Raw genomic sequence first — 12804 nt, forward strand, 5'->3', positions numbered from 1 at the left:
CACTAGGAGACCCAAACCTGTTCCAGCATGATAGTGCCCTTATGCACAAAGCCAGTTCCATAAAGATTTTCTTTACATGGTTTGGACTGGAATTTCTGAGTGGTCTGCTATAGATCTCTGACCTCAACCATATTGAAACCTTCAGGATTAATTGAAACGCTGACTACACTTCAGGTTTCCTCACCCTACATCTGTACTTCATGAGTTTGTGGCTGATTGAGCACAAATCTCGAAAAATCATGTGGAACATCTACCGAGAAGAGCGAAGGATATTCTAACGAATATGAGCTATGAGCTCGTTAGGATATTCTAACGGCAAATGGTGACTAAATGTGGAACGGGATGTATAAAAAGCACACATGCATCTTATAGTCAGTTGTCCACAAACTTTTGTCTGTATCGTGGAGACGAAAAACATATAAGATGCAGTTGCCGTCTTGCTGGTAAAATCCAAAGTGGACGTTCCTGTGACTGAAAACATGAAGGAGTAGTGACACATTTCATGCACTGAAATTGGAGACTCCTTCCATAATGGCTGAACTGCCCCATATAAATGATTACCCTTTTTTGTGTGTGTGTGTGTATAAATGATAACGTATTAGAGTGAGTGCGTTGATGTAGACATGTTGTTTTCTTGCAGCTGGAATGTGCTTCACATAAACACCTTCTGACCAATCAGGGTTAAGAATGTAACAGCAACGATGTATGACATGAATCTATTTTTTTTTTTTTTGTGTGTGTGTATCACAGACGAACGGTGGTGTGCCCCATCATCGACGTGATCAGTGACGACACGTTTGAGTACATGGCAGGCTCGGATATGACATACGGAGGATTCAACTGGAAACTGAACTTCCGCTGGTACCCGGTTCCTCAGAGGGAGATGGACCGCAGAAAAGGAGACAGAACTCTGCCTGTTAGGTAACTTACATTCCAATTGAAATGTACATTGGCATTCAGTAATTTAAATTATCCCTTTTATTCAACTGAGCAGGTCGGTGTTAAGGGCCTTGCTCAAGGGCCAATGAGTGGGAGCTTGGCGGTGCTGGGAATTAAACTCACTATCCTCCGATTTTAAGTCTAAAATCTTAATCACACACAAACACACACAAACACACACACACACACACACACACACACACACACACACATACCCCTACATTACTGCATGTCCAATAGAAAGTGGGCGGTATTTGAGAACTGAAATATGTGTGTATTTTTATTAATAGCGTTTAGTCTCTATTAGTAGTTTGTTAAATTTGTTCCTCTGACTGCATCATATGAATTAATCATTGTTATTCATTCAAAGAAACAGATTATACTCATTATAGAATGTCATATAGTGGAGCAGTGCAGCATGTGGGAGTCAGATATCAGTGTGTCAACATCTGGAAAGCTAGTTACACAGATGTGCGGTTTGATTGGCCGTTTTCAGCTCTTCCTGTTTGTTCAATTTTGCTCTTGTAGATTTGAGGGCCCTGGATTTTAAACTTTCAGAATGTCCTATGTCAGCATTAAGGTGTCAGTAATGCGCAAATCCACATCGTCTTGCCTCGTGTAAGTCGAATGGTTTGAAGTTATACGCTTAAGGTTAGCTCAAAAATATACATTTTTTATAACCAAATATTGTTTAAAAATGTTATATTTTAACAAAATATACTGTCACCAGACCTTTAACATGGATGGGATTAAATTCTGGTCAAATAAATAACTAGATACACATAAAAGTATATATAGTATCTCACCAAAGTGAGTACAACCCTCACTTTTCAGTCACCATTTAGGACAATAAAATAGAAATGAAAGTTGGATATATTTTAGAGTAGTAAATGTGCAGTTTGTATAGCAGTACAGATTTACTGTCCTCTGAAAATAACTCAACATACAGCTGCTATTGTGAAACAGCACAGAAGTGAGTACACCCTAATTGATAACAGCTGGACGTTGTGTAACCACGCAAAATCACATGTCCTATTCATCATGTTGATGTTTTTGTCTGCATGACAGGACCAAACAAATTTGTTTATCTTGTATTGGAGCAGTTAGAATTTGGTGCTTCGAGTACAATTCTCTCAAATCTGTACTACTATACAAACTGCACATTGACTACTCCAAAATATATCCAACTTTTATTTCTGTAGTATTGACTCTTGAGAAGATGTATTAAAATGGTTGCTGAAATGTGAGGGGTGTACTTACTTTTGTGAGATACTGTACATGTGGATATACCTACTATACATACACAAGCAGCAGAATAAATGGAAGTAAACAAATAAATAAAACAAGTAAGTCATATACATAGCTGGAGGTTGTGTTTTCTAATTCCATTTTTTAACAAATGCAAAATAGGGTTGCCAAATCTTGTAGATTTTTTGGACAGACCCCTGTAGGGAGTATCTTACTTTTTCTAATGTCAGATATTTCATGATTTCTTTAATCCATAGAAAGTAAGTAGGAGGGTCCTTCCATTTAAACAAAATGAATCTTTTGGCAAGTAGTGTGCTGAAGGTGAACAATATATTGTCACTGTTTAAGTGCATTTTCTATGGTGTGATCCCAAAGATCGAAACCTTTAAAAAAAATACCGCAAACCGATTCCCTTCCACCAGTGAAGCCGATGTACAATTTCAAACTGTACAACAACATGCCACTGGCAAATGGACGGTTAGTGAATTTGGTTAATGATATTTTTCCAGATGGCCGCTGGAACTTGAAATCTGAATTTGCCGCGTTGAGATGTCAGTGTTCACATTATAGACATGGTGCAGGTGCACACACTCAGATAAAGGTATTAACAGGTGGAACGTACAGATTGGTACCTTAATTTACTTCTAAAAGGTGTGTGTTCTGGACATGTAAAATAATGGATATTGGATCCCTCTGTCATAAGATGATCTAGTTGTGAACAAGAAAAAAGTAAAAAAAATCTAATTTGACCTAAAAAATAGTCATTAAGAAGGTTTAGACACGTTTTGATTCTTAACCTCCTTTATGACTATTTCAGGACAAATAAAGTAAAAAATTAAAGCGCACATGTCCATGGAGATGTTGGCGTTTGTAGGCTTTTCTGAGAATACGTCCAGCCCGGCGCTTATTTTTACTTCACTTGTTTTTTTCCCTCTTTACTCACTATCATAGTGTGTCTTTCTGAACAACACAGCAGCTTAACTTTTATAGCCGACACAAAGCGACATAACAACAAGCATAGAGTAGTGAGAACAACAACAGGGTCTCACCAGTGGAAAATAAGTGGACCGAAAGCCGAACGAAGGGCAAACAGGAAAGAGCTGTGCGGCCGTGGAAAGAAAGCTTGTTTACAGAGAGCCAAGCATTCGAAAATAGATGTTCAATAACAGATGGTGAGGTAGAAGGGTGGAAGATCTCGTCTCGTTCTGCCTAATGATGTATTTGTTATGAGACAGAGAGAGAGAGAGAGAGAGAGAGAGAGAGAGAGAGAGAGAAACATTTAAGGACTGGTGCTTATATAAAAATGGTCAATAAGCTAAAGGGGATGATGAATTTCTCTGTGTGTGTGTGTTTTCTGTGCAGGACTCCTACAATGGCAGGTGGACTGTTCTCCATAGACAGAGATTACTTTGAGGAGATCGGAACGTATGATGCTGGCATGGACATCTGGGGTGGAGAAAACCTGGAGATCTCCTTCAGGGTTTGTTTCAGCATATTACACAATATACACAAACCAGATAGACATTTTTATTGGGACAGAGGGTTATAAGACACTATTTCCTATTTACTGAAATTGATCTAAAGCTTTAAGATTGGAATGTACAAGCCGGCCAATACGGTGCAATACCGATATATCAACTTCTATATTCTGTATCATGAGTGCTACAAGCAGCATGCAGGAAACAAACTTGTGGAGAAATCCGGGAGAGTAAACTGAAAGGGGTGAGAAACAGCTGATGCAGCGCACACATGCAAGCATGTTAGTAAGGTGAATGAAAACCTTTGTGCGGGGGGAGAAAATGGTTTTGTGCAAATGTAATACCCACCCTTTAGGAGTAACATTTCTTTCACAATATATCACATTGCTGGTGTATAAAGAATTGCGTTTTTATCAGGGATTCTAATGCAGTCATTAATAAAAACCATCAACAGTGCATTAGCATTTTCTTCTAATCAGTGACTTGTATGAGCTCGCAGATTTATTACGCAGGGAAGTTGAAAAATCCTTCTGGCTTTTCCAATAAGTTAGCTATCGCAATATATACAGCTTATTCTACCCAGGATTGTGCTGTAACCCAGTGGTCTCCAAACTTTTGTGCATCACCGACCAGTTTAATGCAGTGCGGTTCTACCGTGGATCAGGACGGGAAGGTCTTCATGTGCATTAACGTGCATATTATATTGCTAGTATACATAATTATATGATTAAATTATTATTGCACATATTATGAAAGTGTTACTCAACTCACTATGAAGCAGAATCAGTCGGAGCTTAATTTTTCGATGCATAGAAAAAAAGGCGACTGAAAAAAGTGTTGGAGTATAACAGCGTATTAGTGCCACATTAAAAACTAATGATCTCAGATTACAAGATTAAAGCAATACGAGAATGAAGACGAAATATTTGGAGAATAAAGTCGAAATTACGAGAATCAAGTGGAAATATTTTGAAAATAATGTCAAAATTAAGAGAATTAAGTCAAAATATTTTAAGAACAAAGACATAGCCATATGACATAAAGTGGTAATATTTTGAGAAAAGTCACAGAATTGCAAAAAAAAAAGGTTTTACAGGTTTGCATAAAATGGTTGTGGAGGATTTGGTTCATTCCTACTTTAGTTAAGGATTTAGCAATTAGGAAATTTATAATTGGTGAACGGACACTGCAGCGGTTTTGTATGAAAATTAATTTTTGAGGAAATTCGCTTCTTTGTTCAGTCTGTATTGGCGACCAGTGGTCACATCTGCATGTTATTCAAATAGGATATGTTGTTTCTCAAGATGCTATGAGGATGTTGATCAAAGAAATAGACCCCGGCCTGTAGGTTTTTTATATATATATATATATATATATATATATATATATATATATATATATATATATATATATATATATATATATTACCATGTTATTCTTGTATTGCTACGACTTTAATTTTGTAATCTTATATGTACAAGTATACACCTGGCAGACCACAAAAGTCGATAAAAACTAATTAAAAAAGTTTTTATTCTTTTTGTGTCAAATGATGGTGGTCCGCAGCCAAGTGGTTGGGGACTCGTGCTGTATACCGTTGTTTACAGTAAATATACCCATGGCAGTCTGGGAGAACACAATTTTTTATTTTATTTTTTCCCACGAAGGAATTTTGACCAGCAGCAAAACACAAAATTAGGTTTATATATATATAATAATATATACGCTGGCATCTCTTCTTTTAGAAAACAAATTCAGTGCTTCGTAATAATATTCAGATCCACAGGAATTGATCAGATGCACATTTTCTTCCTGTCAATATTTGTATTGCAAGCTCATGCTTTCTTACAGTGAATCTTAAAAGACGAAATTAATAATTGGTCAGCAAAGTAGTTCAAAGAAAATCAAAAAGTGGAAAAAATGCTGCTTGCTTAAGCATTTAATCTCCCCAGGTATTAGAAGCGCCAGATAAAAAATTCTTGTCCTAACAACGACACTTTTGGCTTCTAATTGGCCTTCACCTGTGAACATTTTTACAACTTTTAGTTGCTTAACAAAACCCACCTCAATTGACCTGCCTTTGAAGAGACTGTCAGTCTGAAGAAAAGGAGGGAAAATAAAGGAGCGTTCTATGTCAGTAAAAAATAACGTGATGTAACTTCATAACCTGACAATAAGGTGATGATATATTAAGTTTGGTAGTGCCAGTATGCATTGCTGGAAAATTGGAAGCTCCATCAAACTACCCAAGCTCTACCTAGACACGGTTGTCCAACAAAACTCAGGGACAAGCCTGTTGAAACAGTGACTCTGAATGAGTTACAAAGTTCAGTGGGTTTAAAGTAAAGTGAAGATGCAGCTGGTAACCATTTGAAGATCTGTGCATTATTGTGGGCCGTATTTATGGTGGCTTGAAAAAAAAATGCTCAAGACAAGCCATAGGATACCCCTAAAGTGACCCAGTGGAGTTTAGTGTAATAAAATTAAGATTAAGGCACTTTATTGGTTTAAGTTTCAAAGTGATGCGAAAATGCAGGTCATACATCAAACCATACCTACAGTGAAATATTGTGGTGGTGGAAGCATCATGCTCTGGGGACGCTTTTTATACTCAGAGCCCGGGCATCTTGTCGAAATTAAAGGACAATAGGGGGATATGACCAGAGAGCCTGCTATTTGTATGTTTACAAAAAATAAAGCCTGGGTGAAATGTCAGCTTTTAGCAAAACAAATGCTGAAAATGTGGTCCAAAAGCTGAAAAACATTTCTGGTTAAATTGAAATGGTATACCGAGACCATGTGAATGTCATTGAGAATCTGCAGCACTGTGCGTGTGAAATATCCAACCAACATGTAGAACTTGGAGCAACTGGTTAAAAGTCTGCTGTTCTTTTTTTTTTTTTTTTTTTTTTAGATCTGCTGACGAACAATGGATTTGGATTGACTTTTAGAGCAGATTGGTTTGCAGTATAAATGCTGTTTTGATTATAATCCAGATGAATCTCATAAAATCAGAATTTGTGAAATAGTTTTGAACACTGGCACAAAACATGGTATGTTTTGCACAAAACAGTGTAAATATTTAGGTTTTATTATATTAATTTTATTATATTATTTTCGAACATTGCCTTGGCGTTTGCCTGAAAATAACAGCGGGTTGTAGACAGAGTAAGTATAACAAACAGTTGGCCAGCTAAATATGATTTCCTCTCATCTTTTGACAGCTACATGCCAGAGTGAAACCGACATACACTATATGTGCAAAAGTATTGTGACGCAAACATGGTTCTTCCCCAAACTGTCACCACAAAGTTGCAGGCACACAGTGGAGGCGTTGGCGTACCATTTTTCCCTTTACTTGAACTTGGAGACTCAAACCTGTTCCCGCATGACAAAGCGACTTTGCACAGTGCATCGAATGAAAGATCTCGAGTGGCCTGCTATAGAACTCAAGTCGAAATACCGAACAATTTTGGGATGGAAATGGAAGTAACTGCACCCCAGGCCTCTTCCCCTTACATCATCAGTACCTGATACAGTCCAAAATCTAGTGCAATGTCTTCCAGAAAAAAAGGAGAGGTTATTATAAGAGCAAATGGGGACTAAATGTGAAATGGGATGTTTAAAAAACATGCCCATAGAGCTGATTAGGTCTGATGATGCTCCTGCTGCACCCTTGAAATTAGCTGCTTAGGTCCTGATAGTAGAAAATGTCCAAATTTCATAGTTCATGTTGACTATCAAATGATTATAAATCATCTTTTGTCCAGTGTCCCTACACCAACGTCGTGTAAATGCTTTCAAACACACGCCTTACAGCCAATCAAAATGGACTGTTGAGTAAGACTGTATTATAATAGAACATAATAAGTTTCAGGAAATGAATGTATGTATAATGGATGGATAATGATGGAGTGCTCATGCTGTCATTATTTCGAGCTGGCGTGAGTGCAATGCATTGAATTAATTTGCTAATATGAATTGCTTGCTTGGAGCAGAAATTTGACTGCATCAGCAGGATGATTGCCAGTGCAAAGATGTGCAAGAAAGCACAGATCTTCTGTCCAGATTAAGGCAAGCGTAAGCGAATGTCATGAGGCGACGTGTCTATTCATTTCTTCTTTCTTTTCTTTTTTTTTTTGTAATTAAAGTACTGACAGTACAGTAGTCAAAACAGTAGGCCAAAAGTTTGTGGACACCTTTCTATCACATTTGTATGTATTTCTTTGCTTAAACCGATACTACGAGCTACAGAAACCACACTGGCCGAGTTACAGACCTCCTCATTTAACATCAGAGCGCTGACCTACTGTAACTAATGCTCTTATAGCTGAGCGATCACAAACCCTCACAGCCACACCACAAAATCTAGACTCTAGCCTTCCCAGAAGAGTGGATATGGAAATAATTGTGAACAAACCTGATCTGTGCTGATATTATTATTAAACCTCTCTTTCTTTCTTTCTTTCTTTCTTTCTTTCTTTCTTTCTTTCTTTCTTTCTTTCTTTCTTTCTTTCTTTCTTTCTTTCTTTCTTTCTTTCGATCTTTCTTTCTTTCTTTCTTTCTTTCTTTCTTTCTTTCTTTCTTTCTTTCTATCTTTCTTTCTTCCTTTCTTTCTTTCGATCTTCTTTCTTTCTTTCTTTCTTTCTTTCGATCTTTCATTCATTCTTTCTTTCTTTCTTTCTTTCTTTCTTTCTTTCTTTCTTTCTTTCTTTCTTTCTTTCTTTCTTTCTTTCTTTCTTTTCTTTTGTTTAAATTTCTTCTTTCTTTCTTTCTTTCTTTCTTTCTTTCTTTCTTTCTTTCTTTCTATCTTTCTTTCTTCCTTTCTTTCTTTCGATCTTCTTTCTTTCTTTCTTTCTTTCTTTCTTTCTTTCTTTCTTTCTTCGATCTTTCATTCATTCTTTCTTTCTTTCGATCTTTCTTTCTTTCTTTCTTTCTTTTTTTTCTTTCTTTCGATCTTTCATTCATTCTTTCTTTCTTTCGATCGTTCTTTCTTTCTTTCTTTCTTTCTTTCTTTCTTTCTTTCTTTTCTTTTGTTTAAATTTCTTCTTTCTTTCTTTCTTTCTTACTTTCTTTCTTTTGTTTAAATGTCTGTCTCTTTCTTTTCTTTATTTCTTTTGTTTAAAATTTCTGTATTTTTCTTACTTTCTTTTGTATACATTTGTGTCTGTCTGTTTGTCTGTCTTTATTTCTTTCTTTTTTTTAAATGTCTGTCTCTCTTTCTTTCTTTCTTTCTTTCTTTCTTTCTTTCTTTCTTTCTTTCTTTCTTTCTTTTCTTTCTTTCGTTCAAATGTCTGTCTCTTTCTTTTGTATAAATTTTCATGTTGCACTCTTAGTATTGACATGCGAGAACAGGAGGATGTGCTGCAATAAAAGGATAAAGTTGCATATCTGAAATGAAATGAGATTGATTTGAGTTTGATTTTTCTTCTTCTTTTTTTTTTTTTTGCAGTTGTTCAGGCGAAGGTCAAATTGCTTCTGCATTTTTTTTTTTTTTTGCCAGAACTTCTTTATTCAGGTCACATTTAAGCTGGCTATCTGAATTTTTCCACTTACACTGATGAAAGCCTCTCTTTCACTCTCTCTTTTTCCCTTTCTCTCTCTCTCTCTCTCTCTCTCTCTCTCTCTCTCTCTCTCTCTCTCTCTCTCTCTCTCTCTTCCTTTTTATTTCTCTGTCTTCTTCTTCTTTTTCTGTTTTCAGCTCCTCATCACTATTCTACAGTTAGGAGAAGCTCAGCCCTGTGTTTTTACTCCTGCATGATTTGGGACTTTAAACGTGTGATTCAGTTATTTAAAGGAGGTGTTTATGTCTGTCCTCAGATCTGGCAGTGCGGTGGGACGCTGGAGATCGTGACGTGTTCTCACGTGGGACACGTTTTCCGCAAGGCAACGCCGTATACGTTCCCTGGGGGCACCGGCCAGATCATCAACAAGAACAATAGGCGCCTGGCTGAGGTGTGGATGGATGAGTTTAAGAATTTCTTCTACATCATTTCACCTGGTGAGTTCCACACAATTACACCAAGCCATCTCTCTCTCTCTCTCTCTCTCTCTCTCTCTCTCTCTCTCTCTCTCTGTCTCTCTCACACACACACACACACACACACACACACACACACACACACATGAACAGAATACCCCCACACGGGAACGTTCTCTCTCTCCTTATCGACCTGTCTTTCTCTCAGCCTGCCTGCCTTCTCTCTCTCTCTCTCTCTCTCTCTCTCGCTCTCGCTCTCTCTCTCTCTCTCTCTCGCACACAATCTCACTCGTTCTCTCCCTCTTTGACATACACACTTTACCCATGCTCTCTCGGGTTTTCTCAGGGGTATTAGGGTATTTGTATTGTCAGTGCTCTTGGGTGGAAAAGCTTTATTGACACAAAAATGGAACATAATGGATATTAATGTCCTTGTCAATGTTTCCCATTGCACTCTGTCTGTGTGTGTGTGTGTGTGTGTGTGTGTGTCATTCAGATGAGATCTTGACTGGCTGTGCTTAAAGAAAATGACCCTTTATTAAACGTGTTTTTTTTTATTACAAAAATTTTTTTTTTTGTAACTAGTAGGGGTGTAACGGTACACGTTTCGATTCGGTGCACAAAATCTTTTTTAGCTGCGGAACCTAATAAAAATAGAAACTAGAGTTGGCGTAGTGTCACTGTTCTCACGCTGTACCGGAAATACGATTTGTAGCGCGCTGTTTTGCACATGCGTGAAACCGTGGCCACTTCCTGGTCATCGATAATTCTAGCGATATGGATTCTTTAGCGTTCGATGTCCAGCTTCAAGAATTTCTCAGGAGAAAATTCTGACAATTCTGCATATCAAGGGAGAGAATGAATGAAGGATGGAGGGAATAAGAACACATGTGAAAGTATGCTGAAATAAGTAGAACATGTCTTTAGAAAAATTTGTGCCTATTTAATCAGGTTTGAAATTTCATTAATATAATAAAAAAGTGTATTGAATTAATTAGATTTATTTTATAATATATATATTATAATAAAATGTTGTAAAATATTTATATATTATTTAACTAAGCAGGCATTTGATTTAAAATTGTTTTAAAAACTGTTGATGTTCACAAATGTTCAAATTTTTTCCCCCCAACCGAAATTGAACGCAACCGTGACTTAAATATCGAGGTACGTATCGAACCGTGGATTGTGTGTACCATTACACCCCTAGTAACTTGCTATGCTGTGTTTCTGATTGCGTGTGTGTGTGTGTGTGTGTGTGTGTGTGTGTGTGTGTGTGTGTGTGTGTGTGTGTGTAGGAGTGACGAAGGTGGACTACGGCGATGTCTCGTCTAGGTCTGCGTTGAGACAGAAGCTGCAGTGTAAGCCATTCTCCTGGTACCTGGAGAACATCTATCCCGATTCACAAATTCCACGCCACTACTACTCCTTGGGAGAGGTAACACACGCATACACACACAAACACACACCCACACACACATAGGACCCTGCTATCAATGCAATATGACACATCTCTAAAACTGTATTTAAAATATTCCCAGTACGTGTGTGTGTGTGTGTGGTTCTGTGTGTGTGTGTCTGTGTGTGTGTGTGTGTGTGAGGAAGAAATGAGAAGTGAAAGTGAGAGGCAAATATAGACTTCTCATCTCTCTCCTTTATTATTAGATTATTAGTATTCTACTAGGACTCATCTTTCTCTCTCTCTCTCTCTCTCTCTCTCTCTCTCTCTCTGCATTCTATCAGTCTGTCTCTGTCCTCTCTAGCTCACGTACACATCTCTCCTTTTCTCTCTTCCTCATGAAGAAAACGTGCATTGTCAGGGACGTGCAATGCCTTCTCTCTTTCTTCAGCTGACACTCGTTTGTCCATCACTCGTGTTTGTGGTTGCCCTACGCTGTCAAACAGACACCCTTTAGCCCCCTGACTGTCGTGTCTCGTTTATTTTCACGTGGGTGACAGGAAGCCTCACACACAGACGGGTGTTGTATCAGCGCAGATGATAGCCAATCACAGTGGGATGTGTTGAGAGGGGGTGTGGCCAAGAAAGAGTGCAAAATGTTCCGTACTGAGAGAAACATTTGGCAAAATACAGATTAAACATCTGTGTATTTGTGTGTTTGTGTGTGTGGGTGTGTCTGTGTTTGCGTGCTTAATTTATGTGTTTGTGTTGTTTTGTGTGTGTATGTGTGTGTGTGTGAGTATAGAATGTGCATGTCTGTGTGTGTGGCTATGTATATGTGAATACATGCAGTGTGTATATACATGTAATTTTGCTTGTGTGTGTATGCATGCATATACATTGAGCTAGTGTGTGCCAGTGGCTGATGTGTCTCTCAGTGTGTATACACTCCCCTGCTGGTGTGTGAATGTGTTTCTGTAATTATTCATGTTTATATTTGACAGAAGGCCAGCAGTGAACACATTTATTTACATCTGTAGAGATCGAAGCTCGTGTAGAAATGTTGTTCCTCAATGTGCCAGCTCTGACAATGCAGCCGTGCGTGTTTCATTTCACTACAGCTAGAGTTTATAACGTGTTTATAACGTGTCTGCGAATATTGCAGATCCGTAACGTGGAGACGAACCAGTGTCTGGACAACATGGCACGGAAAGAGAATGAAAAAGTGGGCATCTTCAATTGTCATGGCATGGGAGGCAACCAGGTCAGGACAGTTCTCTTCCTCTCTCCCTCTATCATCATTTCATCATTACCCTGTCGCACAAACAATCTGATCAATGTATGTATGTGTATGTGTGTGTGTGTGTGTGTGTGTGTGTGTGTGTGTGTGATGTGATGTGTTTGCAGGTTTTCTCTTACACAGCCAATAAGGAGATCCGAACAGACGACCTGTGTCTAGATGTGTCCAAACTGAACGGGCCGGTAATGATGCTTAAGTGCCATCACCTGAAAGGCAACCAGCTGTGGGAGTACGATCCACTGGTGAGTGCGTGTGCCCTCGTAAATACACAGTGGTGGACGAAGAACATATACATGAGTTGAAGTAGAGATACAGTAGATCAAATATTTCTCCATTAAACGTAAAAGTGCTCCCTATGAAGTATTTGCCTTCAAATGTACTATGATCTATTGTGGCTATAATGTTCCTATTATCATTTTTGACACACAATCAACTCAGTTTATGTGAAAAGACTAATGTT

At 38.0% G+C, this 12804-nt stretch overlaps 1 protein-coding gene across 3 annotated transcripts in view; it reads left to right on the top strand.

Annotated features, from left to right (window-relative positions):
• The window catches only part of galnt1 (UDP-N-acetyl-alpha-D-galactosamine:polypeptide N-acetylgalactosaminyltransferase 1), a 120786-nt gene that overhangs the window by 103236 nt on the left and 4746 nt on the right, over positions 1 to 12804 (top strand). For all 3 annotated transcript variants that reach the window (XM_046834029.1, XM_046834031.1, XM_046834032.1), the window contains 6 exons: positions 751 to 921; positions 3550 to 3667; positions 9486 to 9666; positions 10944 to 11083; positions 12210 to 12308; positions 12452 to 12586. In XM_046834029.1, coding sequence (XP_046689985.1) covers positions 751 to 921; positions 3550 to 3667; positions 9486 to 9666; positions 10944 to 11083; positions 12210 to 12308; positions 12452 to 12586 — 844 coding nt within the window. The remainder of the gene's footprint in view (positions 1 to 750; positions 922 to 3549; positions 3668 to 9485; positions 9667 to 10943; positions 11084 to 12209; positions 12309 to 12451; positions 12587 to 12804) is intronic.

This window comes from Silurus meridionalis, chromosome 21, assembly GCF_014805685.1.
Source record: "Silurus meridionalis isolate SWU-2019-XX chromosome 21, ASM1480568v1, whole genome shotgun sequence".
NCBI classification, from domain to species: Eukaryota; Metazoa; Chordata; class Actinopteri; order Siluriformes; family Siluridae; genus Silurus; species Silurus meridionalis.